The following is a 15,307-nucleotide window of genomic DNA, read 5'->3' on the forward strand; positions in this document are numbered from 1 at the left end:
CGATTCGCGTTAAGTTTTTGAAGCCAAGCTTCGCGTCCAATGTCTTTAACATTGCGAATGAACGCACTCCAAGCTTGCATAAGCGAGACTTTATCTCGCTTATTATTGCCACTAAACCATCGATGCTTTAGAAAAGCATCGAGATAGAAATCTTCCTCAGCGCGAAAGTTCTTCGCGCTGGGATCAAGGCCATGTAGCTTTGTCGCAATAAATAAAGGATATTTATTGTGTGGAGTAGTTTCTCCAGACAAGCTATTAATGAGCCTTTCTGGCAAAAGCCACGGCTTCTTTTCAGGGGCGAGATTAGACATTTTACTGTCATCACTCCCCTGAGTGGTACCCGCTGAGGTAGGGGTACCACGAGGACTTTTCTTACGATGGCTTACGCCACCGTCGTCACCTTGCACAGAAACACGTGCAGGTGATCGTATGGGAGACCGTACGAAAGATCGTACGGGCGATGAGGGATCATCCTCATCGTCGGAACCAAATAGACTGTTCACACGTCTATCGGAATGAGCCGTCTCATTCGAAGGCTCATAATCAGCCGCCTGACGGGTATCAGGCGACTGTTCCATCCTCCCCGAGTCGGCCATTTCGTCCGACTCGCACTCATAATCGACCTCTAAAGAGGGGTCGTACTCACGTGGTGAATCACCACGTGCACTCGCAACACCAAGTGTTGTGCGAGTGGAAGACACTACGGTAGACGGAACGTCTACCGCAAGAGATAACAATGCGTCACCCGCGGCTGCACGAACCGCAGCCGAAGGTTCAACACTATCCTCACCCCGCATGAATTGTTCCTTCATGCGATGGAATTTAAAATGATGGATCTGACCAATCAAAATCATTTTAAAAATTAAGTGGTCATTTAGCGACCACTCCACCTAATGACATTCAGAGTGATTGTCGTTTAAGGGAGGGGTGATGTAACGGGGTGTATCGTTACATGAAATTAACAATAAAAGATTGTTAATTAATATTATCCAAAAGGTAGATAATATTTGGAGGAAATTACTTTAAATAGTAATTTCCTGAATTCTTATCCATAAATAGGTATAGACCATTATGTCTATTTATTCCGCAGACTAATCAGCTGTAGAAGTAATCAAAGAGAGTTACGAGATAAGATAGATAAGAATTCATTTACATGTTTAGTATTAGTTTATAGTTAAGACAACATTTACAAAGATAGATTAACAAGACACTTAACTATATTAATACAGTTTTCATTTTACACTCTTAAGCTAACTTGCCTTAAGAGAAGTCTTCCTCTACACGTACAGTGTACGTCACCTAACGAGAGGCACCACTCACATCTGAAGCAGTGTGAAGTGGACTTGTACTGAAACAGTACAAGTCGCAGTGCCCCGTTACAGTGAGCCTATAATTTAGGACTTCAACCTCTTCTACCACCGTAAAGGGCCCAATGAAACGCGGCAACAACTTTGTAGTACCTCTTGGTAATACAGAAATTGCATTTTTAGGTAGGGTAGCAGTACTTAATAGTACTTTTTCTCCGACACCAAAGCGTTCATTGTTTTTGCGACCATTTCGGTTGGCATATTCTTTTTGTTTATACTGTGCGCTTGCCATCGCGTCACGGACTTTCGTGTGATGGCCAATCGATCATCCACAAAGTGTTGGAGCTTCGCTCACGCTATTAGCATCCAACTCGCCAATGACACCGCCGAGAGATCGGTCATAAGACGTAGTTTTATTGGCCACTGCTAAACTGTCAGGGTCACTAGGGGAAAGTTTCTGTCGTTGAGATGATACCCTCGCCCCTCTTTCGCACCGAGCATAGGGAGGGGCCCCTTCCACTAAGACTCGGGCTGCGCACAAATGAGACTGACGTCCGAAGATGGCGCAGTCCCTTAATATAAAACGGTGTCTCACCCGTACTGGCGTGGACACTGTTATTTATAGCAAACTCTACAAAGGGCAATTGTTTGCTCCTTTCTTTCGGAGTTGTTATCGTGCATAAGACATCCGCCACGACCGGATTGGCACGTTCTGTTTGGTAATCGGTCTGGGGATGATCTGCGGTCGACATGTGGAGCCTGCAACCTAGTAGCTCAAACCTATGTCGTAAAAAATCAGATGTAAAACGTGGACTATGGACTCGGGATGCATAGTATCGGACCGGGATCGACGTACAACGTCTGCTTTTTAACGACATGGGTTGAAATTATATTTTATGTTTAACTTTTCGAACTTTAATTATAATTAAATTTAAAAGGTAAACATAATTTCTAATCTATATACATTTCTTTAATTTTTTTGAATTTTGTTAGAATATTTTGTACTTTTTTTATGTACCATATAACTATCAAAAATTAAAGGTTCATCTGAAAATTTAAAATAAATAAAAAATAAAACAATTAAGGTTAAGAGGGAAAAAGTAATTTTTAACATACCCGGATTAGTGGATATTTTATATTTAAATGTTTCTTACAATTTTATAATCAATTTGTTCATCTTTTTATAATATATTTAGTTTTAATTAAAAATAATTTCTGAAAATTCAGTAATTAAAGTTAAATTATTAAAAATAATAAAAATTATGCTTATAGCTTAATTGGATAGAGTATTAGATTGAAGATACGTGTACTGCATTGCTAAAAAAATACCAGTTAAAAATTGTATTACTAACGTAATAAAATCGGTAAACATGATCTAGGAACAAGAGAGCTGCCTCCTTTTCTGTGATCGATGTATTACATGGTGCTAAATGCCGCATCTTGCTCAGCCTGTCTACAGCAGACGACAAGCCCCGTGTCAAACATTAAGTCCAGACTTACTGACTTCAAACAATTCGTTTCGTGCGCACTTACCAAGTAGGAAGTAGTTTTCAGACTGATTTATATTTGATAGAAGGAATCGGAAGCGGCTTCAGTGGCACACTACTGGACGGTGCATGCTTAATGCGCTGACACTGTTCGCAAGAGCGAATATAGATGACCGCCCATCTATATAGGTGTGGCCACCAAAACTCCTCTGACACTCGTGAGAATGTCTTTTCACGGCTCAGCTGCCCACTAGATGGCGCATCATGGAGCTCGTGAAGGATCATCATCTTGAGATCTGTGTCATGAGGCAAATAGATTCCCAAGGGATCGCAAGGTGACAGCTGATGCCATAACAGGCCATCGCTGTAGCTAAAGCGATTTAGCTTAGCATTCAGGTGCGACGGAAGAGTTACCTTTTGTCGACCAAAGTGATCCAACAGCAGGCGACAATGGTCGTCCTGACTGTAGCTCTCTTGTATATCAGATGCTAACGAGCTCGTCACGTGGTATGCTTTCATGGCTGCCAACGTTGACGGCTAAAATTGTGTTTTAGCACTAGACAAACTTTCCTGGTGTCTTACCTCGAAGTCTGGTCTGCGCGATAAAGCGTCAGCTAAACCATTCGGCTTACCCGGCTTGTATTCAACCTTAAAATTAAATTCAGAGAATAATGTAAGCCATCTTGCCATTCTAGGCGAGAGGTGCGGTGAGTTTATTGCAGTCTGCAGTGATGCGTGATCCGTATAAACCATCATACACAGGGTAATTCAGTTCCGCGGCTTTTAATAGCCGGGACTGATAAGAGATGACACGGTCAACGCCGTCGTCATCCTTCTGCATGAGCGCGCTGCCGATTGCAAAATTACTTGCATCGCAGACGACGCTAAAAGGCTTATACGCGTCCGGTAATGCCAAGACCGGTGCCTCTACAAGAGATAGCTTCACTGATGTGAACGCATCATCTTGTTCATTTAACCCAATCCATTCTGCGTCCTTTTAAAGAAGGTCAGATAATGGTTTAGTTTGCTCAGCATAATTGTTGCTATATTTATGCAAGTAATTAGCGAGCCCTAGGAATTATCGCAAATCCTTCACATGCCTTGGGATTAGCCATTCCACAACTGATATTACCTTGTCTGGGTCTGCTCGTACACCATGTGTACCTACGATGCAACCCAACACAGGTATCTCAGGGACCCCTATGACGAACTTTTGCAAGTTGACGTACAATTGGGGGTCACCCAAAGTCATGTGCAAGTATTTGAAGATTTACCTGTTACTGCACGTGAGGATCACAAAGATGATGAAAATGCAAAATGCGAAGGGTTTTTAATTTCCTGTTCTTTATACTCAAGGAAACGTGGAGCCGATAGTGGCGGACCATACTGGCACCGATCAAAAAGATCACCTCACTCCGAATTTTGTCGAATTAGGCAGCTTGTGTAGGCAACGCTTGGCACGAAGCGACAATGTGTGCAATGGAGCAGTATGGGTTTAATAACCCATACTGTTCCATGGCACACATTGTCGCTTCAGTATGGGATTAATAACCCATACTGTTCCATGGCACACATTGTCGCTTCATTATGGGATTAATAACCCATACTGCTACATTGCACACATTGTTGCTTCGTGCCAAGCTTTGCCTACTTTAGCTGCCTAATGATAAACACGTGCACAACAGACGATGTTAAAATGGAAGTGGCACAAAAACTACTAGCTGAAGTTATAGACCAATGCACAGCGTTCGCACAATCGCGGCACTGCAACAATCTCATGAAGAATTTCAATTGCTTACAATACTGCTCTTACAAGGTCAACGTCGCACATCACCCAGAGGCCAAACTGCTGAGATTGAGCTTGAGGTATCCAAGCCAAACTTTGTAGCATGTTGGAATAGCAATAATATGCTCGGACAACTCACTTAGCTGTGGTTTAAAGTCCAACGCGATGTTACGATACATCTCATTCCAAAGTGGGTAAATCATAATAAAAAATGCGATTTGATTAAATGAAATCGACGTTCGTGTTGTGATCTCTAAAGAATGAAATCAAGCAACGTTTCTATATTGATCCTCCCTTTGCCCTCACATGAGGTTGTCGGCATCGTCCGGGATTCGCACTGTCATGCCTTCCATGTCTTTGGTAACGCGTATTTGGCATCCTAGCCGCGATCTAATGCAACAATATAACACATTCGACATTATCTTTCGTGACAATTATTAGCAGTCAGACGAGTAACCCACGTGTCTGTTAGCCCCCACGCTAGGTCCAGCATGTCCTCTTCTTCCTCGCTTATAGTTGGAAGCTTATCAAAAAAACGCTTCTCAAACACCAAATGGCAGGTAGAACAGGCCAATTCTCCACCGCATGCGCCCTCGAGATCGAGATCGTTTTCCTGAGCCACATCTAGCAGCGTCTGACCTTCCTCTGCCTTCACCGTCTTGCGCTCACCCTCGCCATCTATAAATGTAAAGGACACCTGCGAAAAGAGTCGGTCCGACTGCAAATATCTTCGTCTAATTATGGCTTGTGGTTGACTTGAGAGACAGCGAGGAGCTGCAGAGGCCGCCCGTCGTAACAAATTCGCCATGTACATGGCTACTTTGCAAGATTATTCAAGTCGCATTCTATTAGTAAAGCACTACCTACGGGCATAAACTCGTGTTTTACATTAAACTTAATTTGAAAATAGGTATTTATTCACGACGGCATTTTTAATAAAATCACCATCAGCTTATTTTTTTACTGCAAGTAAAATTACGCTTGCAGCTTTTCGGCACGCCGGAAAAGGTTGTCGACAATATTGCCAACGTTGTCGATGACCCCAAGACCAGAAGTATATGTTTTCTGCATCAAAGCAATAATATGGTGAACATGTGCGCTTTTCACGTACTTAACAATGGTGTTACGTACATCTTCAGTAGGGCTGTCGTAGACAATAAGTTGCCCTTTGCCCTGGTCCAAAATGCCGTGGAATTTGTGGTCCAAGATCATTTGCGACAACCTATGCATCCCAAGCCTCGTAAGTAAGAGTTTACCAGTAAATCAAACGCCGTCGCAATTTTTACTTCAATTCAATTTGTGGTAGCGGCAACTGAATCAGCTTGGCAACATGTGCAATTTCGACGCACGAAAAGGGCTGAATAATCTTAATCAAATTGCTTTCTAATAGCTGCTCGTACAGCTTTCCAAGATGGTGCTTGATCAATGCATCTTCGACAAGTTCTAACACATACGACCATCCCAAGAAATAATTAACACCACATCTCGACAGGCTCAGTCAGATCACCTTACGCGGAGCATATTTTGTCGTAGCTGCCTCAAAAAGTTCCAGCGAGCGCTGCTCGTGGGCCTTGGCAACTGCTTGCATTGCTTCGAGTTCAATGCCAATAAATTTCATTGCCTGTTTGCTATTAATGAGGATATTCACTTCGCTCGCACCACCGCACGCGATTTTGGCAAGTAGCATATATTTAAGACACTTGAGTCCTTCCACAGTGTCCAATGTCGCAAGTGCCTCAAACGCTTCAAAGAAGTACGAGTACGCGGTCTTGTAATCACGTTCCTCCGCATGCAAAATGCCCGACATTTGATCGATTTGTGCCTGTGTGCGTGGCACCACGTAAATGGTATTGGAGATACTACGCGCAGCTGTAAGAGCTGCCTTGGCCTTGGGTACATTGCGTAACGCATGGTGTAACTTACTCTCAACGAGATGAATTTCTACCAATAGCTGCTTATCATCCAGCTTTTTAATTTCATGCAATAACTCCGTGATAAGGTCCAGAGCGGGCTGGAAGTTTTGCTGTTGGAAGTAGATGGAGGCCAGACGCGCTTCGATACGCTGACGCAGAAACGAATGCTTTTCCTGCTTGCACCATTCGATCGAATCGAGACACAAGTCGGCCTGTAGTTGAAGCGCCTTTTCGGCGTGAAATACCTTGACTTTGGCCACCATGTCGATCACCGTGCGTACTAATTTTCATGTAATTTATTGTTAGAATGTTTCAAGTGATTTAATAGTGATACATCGCACCAATTTTGCCGGTCTTGGCGCGAGCTAATGTCGCGAAAAACGGTCGCAACGCCTGCAGCAAGGACGCGAGTTCCTTCTCGCGGCCAAATTGGATATACAGTTGAGCTAGCTTGTAAATTGAATGCTCTTTCACACGTTGGACTTGCTCCAGTGCTGCGTCCTCATCAGCTGAAGCAAGTGAAGGTAAGAAAATAGACATACATCATGTACAGAAACAGCTATTGGCGCACCGTATGAGATGATGCTTTGAAAGGCCTGGATCGCCATATCCGGAGAAGCATAAGGTGCAAGCGCTTCCATTATGTCCTCTGCATCCTCAAATTGTGCTTGTAGCGGGTGCTGCTGCTCAGGCTCGGCCATTTCCACGTCCATCGTTGTTGACATACTCGTTTTTGGTCTCCCCCCTTCAGATCTAATGTGCGTCACACTAAGCTACTCGAAGTAATACTTAAACTTCAAAAAACAATATTTCGAGAGATACGTTAGTAATAATAATGCTGCTCTTCTTACGTCGACATGGTCCTATTGTACGGCAACCTCCTTTCAGCGTGCGCTTAGTAAGCTCAACTCCTAGCGAGCTATCGCCATACCAAAAGCTTCAAAAGTGGCTACAGCCATTTGTAGCTGGAACAAAGGGTCTGTTTCATGAAAACAAGCAAGCATGGGCTTTGCGCCGCCGCATGAAGGAATCGAAGGGCCGAACGCACCTCACACGTCGCGAAATGCTTTTGCTACGCCAAGCTCACCGTGACCTTCTCAAATGTCTTCCTCTTCTAGTATTTTTCTGCGTGCCTATTCTAGGCAACGCGGCGCCGTTGCTCGGCTACCAGTTCCCTAAGCAATTACTCCCCTGGCAATTCTGGCGGCCTGATCAAAGGACACAGTTCCTTCAAGAGAACGTCGAAGCAAGATCGAAGACGTATCCAACGCTAATGAAGCTGCTACAACAGATCAAGCACAAAGACGACACATTGCAAGAGATGCTAGCGATTGCCAAGAAGAGCGGCAGTGATGGCCTACGGCCCACGCAAGTGGTCGAGCTCGTGCCGTTTTTTGAAGGTCCTGCAGCACTTTTAGCACTCTCGAGTGAACATGTTCACGTATTAGCCGAGGGCTCGGCACTTTTTCCAAGCTTTGCTTTGCTTAACAGATTGCTACTGAAAACGCAATTGGAGAAGCGGCTATCTCGAAGAATGGAGGCGCTAAGCGTCGATGATCAACAGCTACTGACAGGAGGTGTCGACGACTTGTCTCTTAGTGAATTAGAATTTGCGTGCCACGAGCGGGGAATTGTCACGCAGTACGGGGAGATTCAAACACTGCGCGATGCGCTGAAGGAATGGCTCAGCATGTACGATGTTGATCATTATAATTCCAAGACGAAGCCGCAAACGTTTCCTCCGTCGCTATTGCTGCATGCTCCGGCACTCTCCAGTTTCGGGCAGACAAAAGAGGAATCATTAAGTTAAGAAATGTCTTAATTTGTCGCAAATTAAATCTTTGTAATTGATATGGACAACTTTAACTTCTCGCTTGTTAATTTCTTACGATAATCACAAATTAAAGCTGAGATTGTTTGATGTTTTTTTTTCGCGAGGATTCAAAATGAGGGGGCGTCCTATTCTTTTAAACGTTCAGATTGTGCACCGACTTTATATCTTGGGCACGCACAATACATAGAGCCAGCATGGTGAGCCCACTCCTGACTGCGATGATCTCCAGTAGGTGAGTCGTGTGCAGTCATCTAACGAGGCAGATTCCAAAGTTCATGTCTCTTTCTACGTGGATAATGTAGCGTCATGATCCTGCCGGTCGTCGTAATGGTCTCTGGCTGCGCCTTTTTCTTCATCAAAGGTTTCGAAGGCTCTCGCATCCTTCCGACCAAGCGCATTGTAGCCAGCGACTCTGAGCTCAACGCATTTATGACCAAAGTGAGTAAAACGGGGAGGGTACTTTAATTAGTGTCATATCTTACATATGTATCGCGATGATCTGCAGGCGCTACAGCCGCTAGTGGACCGATACAAGCCAACGTGGTGGACAAACTCTCATATCCAGTGCATTTTAACGTTCGTAGTGCCTCAAAGTCCCATCAAGTACAAACGAGATATTCTCGTTCTAAACGATGGAGGCCAGGCTTCCCTCGACTGGGCCTTGGAGTCGTCCGTGACCATGAATGAACCACTACAACATGATTCCCCCATTGTAATAATTCTCCACGGACTCGTCGGGTGCAGTGAAAGCATGCGGTCTCTTTGTGCCGAGGCCCTGAAGCACGGATATCGCCCTGTCGTGTTTAACAAACGTGGCCACGGAGGTTTAAAGCTCTCAACGCCAAAGCTACAGGCGTTTGGTTGTGTGCAAGATCTGATGGAAGCAATTGCTTACGTGGAACGGACATTTCCCAAGAGTGAGCTCTTTGGTGTTGGCTCTTCAGCTGGCGCGGGTCTCTTAAGCAGTTATCTATGCGAACTCGGTGACATGTCTCGGCTTCGAGCTGGTGTATTGATCTCACCTGGTTACAACGCGTTTGATCTCTTTTGTGGTGGGAAAATCAACCCCGTGTACAATTTTCTCATGACTTTTACACTCAAGACGTTCCTCCTTCGCCATAAAAGCGAGCTGGATCAAGTTGTAAACGTCGCAGGAGCTCTTAGAGCAAAGAGCATTCGTGAGTTCGACGAGCACGTGTACATGAAGATGCATGGCTATCCAGACCTTGAAGCGTACTGGAAAATAAACAACCCAATGCGAGACGTGGACAACCTGAAGATGCCATTTCTCTGTATTAATGCCCTTGATGATCCCGTATGCACCAAGGATACGATCCCGTATCATGAATTCCGTCGCAAACCCAACGCTATGTTGCTAGAAACTCCCGAGGGTAGTCACTGTGCCTTTTTCGAAGGAAATTTTTTCCAGCTCAAATCCTGGTGTAATGAAGTTGCAATGACATATCTCGACCGTCTGCGTGAATTTCATGCTGCCAGTGGATTAGACACTAGTAGTAGCAGCAGCTAACTGGGATATTGTGGCGATCACCGCCTGTCGTGTAGATTGCAATTTTTCATCACTACAATGTTGTCTACTCTTGATCTTTTCGCAGCATCAGGGACAGGCTCGCAGCGCCAGGAGGATATTCCAGGTATTCGTGTGAAAAACTTGCAGGCAGTGCCACTTTTGTGACGTGGTTAACGCTCACTAGTACTACTTGTTCTTAATGAATGCTAGTTTTTTTTTTAGAAATTATTAACAAAATTCGGAACTGGATTTAGAAAGCCAAAGCACTCGAAAACTAGCGATGCTCTTATATAGATGGCACTGTCCTACTCGATTAAAATAAGATCCCAATTTAGGTGTGCGCACTTACTAAGTAGGAAGAAGTTTTCAGACGGATTTACAATTAATCGTACAATATAAAACCTCTTTTAACCAATTATAAATGCCATCTCTGTAGGTGTGCACTGATATGTATTGCGATCGTTTTATTCTAAATACCTCGTGTCTTGGATGACGCTAGGCATTATTCCCCCATGTGCATCACATTCACAAGGGTGGGTCACAATGTGAACTACACCGACATTATTAAAGAAATTGACCATCCCCTTAAGAACACAAAGTGTACTTAACGGGGACTGTGTAACATAGGGCAACTTTAGCCCGTTTCAAAGCGCTATCATCCGCTGGCTTATTCTAGATGATTGTATTCTAGCAGCGGTCTGCATCGACATGAGATAGTAGAGCTCAATGCCAAACGTGATGTGCATACGTGGAGCCAGATTACCGCTCCCGTGACGTCACTTAAACTTAGGCTTCTAGTTCGTCGGGTAAGCGCCCACCAATTACCTCACTGTACCTGAAAGAAAACGGTTAACCGCTTCCTAACTGTGCTTAAAAGGTGTGCGTGGTAGCTTTTAAAAGCGCCCGCCTACATTTGGTAGCACTAGCAGTCCTTCCCACGACCCATCTCTCAGACCGTGTCAGTGAGGATGAGCCTCAACATCGATTGGGCTCATTTCCACCACCTCTCCGAACATCATCGGGAGGTGGTAGAGCAGTTGGCGCAGGTACTTGGTGAACAAGCCCTGGTCAGGCTCTTGGGCAACCTTCTTAAGCAACATGTTGCTCAGTTGGAGCAGTTTGAGGCTTCGTGCTCGGACGGCGGCGATCCGCGTCCGAGGCACAAAGCCATGCTGCGGCGGATACTGCCACTCAGACTCAGGATGAGCTAGGCGAGAGCAGAGGCTCTCAACAGGACTGTTGAGATGCTCTTCACCCGGCCGCATCAGCCGAGGTCCATTCGGATGGTCCCGCCCAAGTTCGATGAAACTGCAGCGCATACGATTGTCCACTGGCTGCTAGCCGTAGAACAATGCAGTGTAGCGCAGCTTATCGAAGACGACACCCGGATGGTGTCGTTCGACATGTCATATTTGCGCGGTAAGGCCTCAGAGTAATCTTACTCGTCGATTATGGCAGACGGAAATGCTTTCTCTACATGGGCAATCTGTAAGGAAAATTCGCTCAAAGTTCCAGCTGCCAAATACCGAAGTGATGCTTCGGGCGTGCTTCTTCGAGGCGCGACAGTCGAAGCGATCCATGCAAGAGTATGTGCAGGAGATGCGCTCGCTGTCGGCATCCATTACCGTTAGTCCGAATTAGGTGCACATTAAGGTGCTCACGTTTGTGATAGCATGAGCTCTCGAAATTGCGGACCTCAACCCCGCTGGTCTATAGTGCTCGAGTACGAGGCTATGACCAGGTGATGACCCTCTCGTAAATTCGAGCGCATCACAGTATCTTGTCAACTCGCGGCTCTAAAACAGAGACCCGCGATGTTTGAGATGCTTTGCCAGATGGCAAGCGAGAAGAGGCAATTGTTCGTTTAGTGAACGGTGAGCTCGTAAAGTCTAAGGGGGTTCAAGTTGAACTCGCCTTCAGTCTTAGTGATTCTCTTGTAAAGAGAAGCTCACAGGGCTAGGTATGGAGAGTTCGTATTACCTCATCCTAAACATGCCATGGTTGGCATGCCTAGGATGAAGTCATACGAAGTAATTTTAAATATATTTACTTTATTGCAATTTTTCTATTCATTTTAGCCGCCCTTTCCAATAAACGTGAGTGTAAATGAATTACATCACCTAAATAAGCCCAGTGAACTTTCTTTTGAAAAATACAAGTAAAGCTCTTGTCACTATCGCCATCTCGAAAATAATTGAAAACTTAACTAATCTCCAATTGCATAGAGCAATTTGTATTTTAGTGAGTAGTCACACGTAAATAATGTAAGTCACTCTTACATGAATAAGGCGAATGCATTTACATTCTTGAACATAAATACGATGCCTTTGAGACCTGCAGGTCTAAGAGTTTGTCACGTACGCAAGTTGTGACGGGGGGTCCCGTTTTATGAATATTATTACCGATAAGAGGAATAATATAGGATAATGATGATTTGACTATATCTTGATTCTTAAAATTGCCAATAAATCATACACGTTGATAACGTGACAAAACAGGCGGTTGCTTGTAGACAAATGTCATTATTATTAAGAAGGCCTCTAGGTAGAGATTGTTGCTGACGGCGGATCTCACAGACCATTAACTTCAATGAAAATGCTAACTATATATTTTTGTTTTTTTCCAATTTCTTATTAATATATCTTCTTAGAAATGTTTTGACCTCACTAATTACTAGTTTTACAATATTATAATCATCATCGAAACGGTAGTAGCCGTTCTAAGATTCATCTCAAATTAATTCTTATTTCAGAAACATTTTAAATAATCTAACCTAGAAAGAATGTGTAAACCGATAAAGGGTTTCGAAATAATAACCAGGTTACTGTGAGCCCCCCTACCGTACGCTGTATACTAACGCGGAAACCAAATTAATCGCCTCAAATGAGTTTCTGTTCTGGCCAATCAAATCGCATTCCTTTGCCACGACGCTTATCGCCGGACAGAGCGAAGCGCAAGACCCCGCCACCTCGTGCTCTCATAGTTCTGCTCTTCACGATGCTCGTTTCGCGGCAATTTCTTCTACGCGTCTCTAAGAGCGTAAACCACCCGTCCGTACTGTCCTCTCACGTAGTGATTCGAAATGTACGTCTTCGTATTACGTTCAAACGTGTTGCGTACTCATCGCAAACGCCTTGCAAATGTATACGTACGTAACAGCCTTATCTGCGACCACTCCCTACTACTGGCCTGAAGCGCTCGTTATTCAATATCACGCATCGTGGCAAGCTTAAACAGCTCAAGAATTTAGAGCAAACAGCGAATGCGAACCCCGAAGATCCGTACGCACAAGTGCGATTCTTACAAGAGCTCAACCGCCACAATTATCCCGCTATCGTCGTACGCCGCATTGAAGAGAATCGTTTTGCTCTGGACGAATCGGTTCAGAAAGAGTACATTAAGGCTCTGGTCAAGACGGGCCGCCTCGATACGGTCGACTTAAGCCAGCTCACTCAACCCATTATGACCCCTCAATTTGGTGCTGTAACAGCATCCAGTCCGGCTGTTAGCCACAGTTTCCAAGGTCTATCGGCTCAAGATCCCATGTATGTGTCAATGGTCGAAGGAAGTTTCAAGAGCAACATGTGGAAGACTTTAAGAACTCTTGGAGTCGCTTTCCTCGTCGTATCAGCACTTGGTGCGATGCTGGATGAAAAGGTTGGCAAAATTGGCTCGTCTTCTAAGGTCTTGGGTCCTACTGGAAGTGACAAGCGCTTTAGTGACGTCAAAGGTGCGAATGAAGCGAAACAAGAGCTTGAAGAGATTGTCCAATTTCTTCGAGATCCGGCTCGGTTCACTCGTCTTGGTGGGAATCTACCCAAAGGCGTGCTCTTGACGGGTCCACCGGGTACCGGGAAGACGCTCCTTGCACGCGCGATAGCTGGTGAAGCCAATGTGCCATTCTTTTACTCGTCCGGCTCGGAATTTGAAGAAATGTACGTGGGCGTTGGTGCTCGTCGTGTACGAGACTTGTTTGAGTCGGCAAAACGAAAGGCTCCGTGCATTGTGTTTATTGACGAGATTGATGCCATTGGTGGCACGCGCAAGCTGAAGGAACAACAAGCTATGAAGATGACGTTGAATCAATTACTCGTGGAAATGGACGGATTTGACCAGAACAAGGGCATTATTGTGATTGGCGCGACGAATTTTCCAGACGTACTGGACAATGCATTGATCCGTCCAGGCCGCTTTGATCGGCACGTGACGGTTGACTTACCGGATGTTGCAGGTCGAAAAGAGATTCTCGAGTACTACGCGAGTAAGCTTCCGCTTAAAGACGACGTCGATCTTGACGTGCTTGCGCGTGCGACTCCTGGGATGTCTGGTGCCGAGCTCTCGAATGTCGTGAATGAAGCTGCTCTTCGTGCGTCCATGAAGAGTGCTGACTGTGTCGATATGAATGCGTTCGAGTATGCCAAAGATAAAATTCTAATGGGTGCCGAACGCAAGTCGGCGGTAATTACGCCCGAGTCGGCGAAGCTCACGGCGTATCATGAAGGAGGTCATGCTTTGGTTGCTATTAATACGCCGGGAGCCCATCCTGTGTATAAAGCGACGATTATGCCTCGAGGTCAAGCGTTGGGGATGGTTTCGCAGCTTCCAGAAGGAGATCAAACGTCTATTTCTCGTAAACAATTGCTTGCTCGATTAGATGTGTGCATGGGAGGTCGAGTCGCTGAAGAGCTAACGTTTGGCGAGAATGAAATTACGGGGGGCGCGTCGTCGGATATTCAACAAGCTACGAATGTTGCGCGTACTATGGTGACCAAGTACGGAATGAGTAGCGACGTCGGGTTGGTTTTTCACGACTTGCGTGGGAACGACACAAGCGCGACAACACGCAAGATCATTGACGATGAAGTGAAGAAGTTGTGTGATGCGTCGTATGAACGTGCGAAGGATATTCTCGTGAGCAAACATGCTGACTTGGAGAAGCTGGCCAAGGCACTGTTAGAGTACGAGACGTTGTCCGGTGCAGAGATTGACAAGATCATTAAGGACGAGCCCCTCGACCGCAAACCTATGGAATAAGTAGGGAGCAACATGAAGAGAAGAGAAGAAGAGGGAGGACGTAGGTAGGAAGAGCTGTAGTGATTGAGATGTGCATTGTTAAGCACAATACAGAGAAATTGCTGGTATTTGCCGCTTGACTTTGTGTGTTAATTATTTCACTGCTTTGTCTTCTTTCCTCGGTTGGTAGTTGATAACAAATTATTGCGTACAAGACACGGAACTTGTGCATTACAATAAATTACTGGTCGTGCTTTTCGAACATGAAAAAGATATATTGGGAGCCACAAATGTGGCTTTATGGGTACGCAAAAGATCATTAGTTCTTATGTACCTCAGCTTTTTGGTAAAAGTACCTCAGCCCAAATAATCGTTACAAAAAAAAATAAGGACAAAGATTCTAATTTAATCTATTTACCATTTTGCAGGTGCCCCCATG

The 15,307-nt window shown here is 44.9% G+C and overlaps 6 protein-coding genes across 6 annotated transcripts; 4 read left to right on the forward strand and 2 right to left on the reverse strand.

The window, feature by feature from the left end:
- Nucleotides 1–4,531: 4,531 nt before the first annotated feature.
- Nucleotides 4,532–4,723, forward strand: CCR75_007790 (uncharacterized protein; the record flags this gene model as incomplete). The annotated part of the gene is made up of 1 exon (XM_067965847.1): nucleotides 4,532–4,723. The coding sequence occupies one exon, from the start codon at nucleotides 4,532–4,534 to the stop codon at nucleotides 4,721–4,723; it is 192 nt and encodes a 63-aa protein (XP_067818730.1).
- A 48-nt stretch (nucleotides 4,724–4,771) lies between these two features.
- CCR75_007791 (uncharacterized protein) lies at nucleotides 4,772–5,394 on the reverse strand (the record flags this gene model as incomplete). The annotated part of the gene is made up of 2 exons (XM_067965848.1): nucleotides 4,772–4,970; nucleotides 5,042–5,394. The coding sequence occupies 2 exons, from the start codon at nucleotides 5,392–5,394 to the stop codon at nucleotides 4,883–4,885; spliced, it is 441 nt and encodes a 146-aa protein (XP_067818731.1). The 3' UTR covers nucleotides 4,772–4,882.
- Nucleotides 5,395–5,445: 51 nt separating this feature from the next.
- CCR75_007792 (uncharacterized protein) lies at nucleotides 5,446–7,262 on the reverse strand. The gene is made up of 6 exons (XM_067965849.1): nucleotides 7,065–7,262; nucleotides 6,835–7,002; nucleotides 6,093–6,773; nucleotides 5,867–6,023; nucleotides 5,712–5,802; nucleotides 5,446–5,645 (listed from the first exon to the last, which is right to left on the reverse strand). The coding sequence occupies exons 1-6, from the start codon at nucleotides 7,216–7,218 to the stop codon at nucleotides 5,556–5,558; spliced, it is 1,341 nt and encodes a 446-aa protein (XP_067818728.1). The 5' UTR covers nucleotides 7,219–7,262; the 3' UTR covers nucleotides 5,446–5,555.
- A 66-nt stretch (nucleotides 7,263–7,328) lies between these two features.
- CCR75_007793 (uncharacterized protein) lies at nucleotides 7,329–8,353 on the forward strand (the record flags this gene model as incomplete). The annotated part of the gene is made up of 1 exon (XM_067965850.1): nucleotides 7,329–8,353. One exon carries the CDS (start codon nucleotides 7,329–7,331, stop codon nucleotides 8,301–8,303), a length of 975 nt encoding a protein of 324 aa, XP_067818729.1. The 3' UTR covers nucleotides 8,304–8,353.
- A 168-nt stretch (nucleotides 8,354–8,521) lies between these two features.
- Nucleotides 8,522–9,855, forward strand: CCR75_007794 (uncharacterized protein; the record flags this gene model as incomplete). Its single annotated transcript, XM_067965851.1, has 3 exons — nucleotides 8,522–8,559; nucleotides 8,630–8,765; nucleotides 8,833–9,855. The coding sequence occupies 3 exons, from the start codon at nucleotides 8,522–8,524 to the stop codon at nucleotides 9,853–9,855; spliced, it is 1,197 nt and encodes a 398-aa protein (XP_067818726.1).
- Nucleotides 9,856–12,738: 2,883 nt separating this feature from the next.
- CCR75_007795 (uncharacterized protein) lies at nucleotides 12,739–15,001 on the forward strand (the record flags this gene model as incomplete). Its single annotated transcript, XM_067965852.1, has 2 exons — nucleotides 12,739–12,939; nucleotides 13,015–15,001. The coding sequence occupies 2 exons, from the start codon at nucleotides 12,739–12,741 to the stop codon at nucleotides 14,887–14,889; spliced, it is 2,076 nt and encodes a 691-aa protein (XP_067818727.1). The 3' UTR covers nucleotides 14,890–15,001.
- Nucleotides 15,002–15,307: the final 306 nt, after the last annotated feature.

The sequence above is a fragment of the Bremia lactucae genome, linkage group LG10 (assembly GCF_004359215.1).
Source record: "Bremia lactucae strain SF5 linkage group LG10, whole genome shotgun sequence".
NCBI classification, from domain to species: Eukaryota; Oomycota; class Peronosporomycetes; order Peronosporales; family Peronosporaceae; genus Bremia; species Bremia lactucae.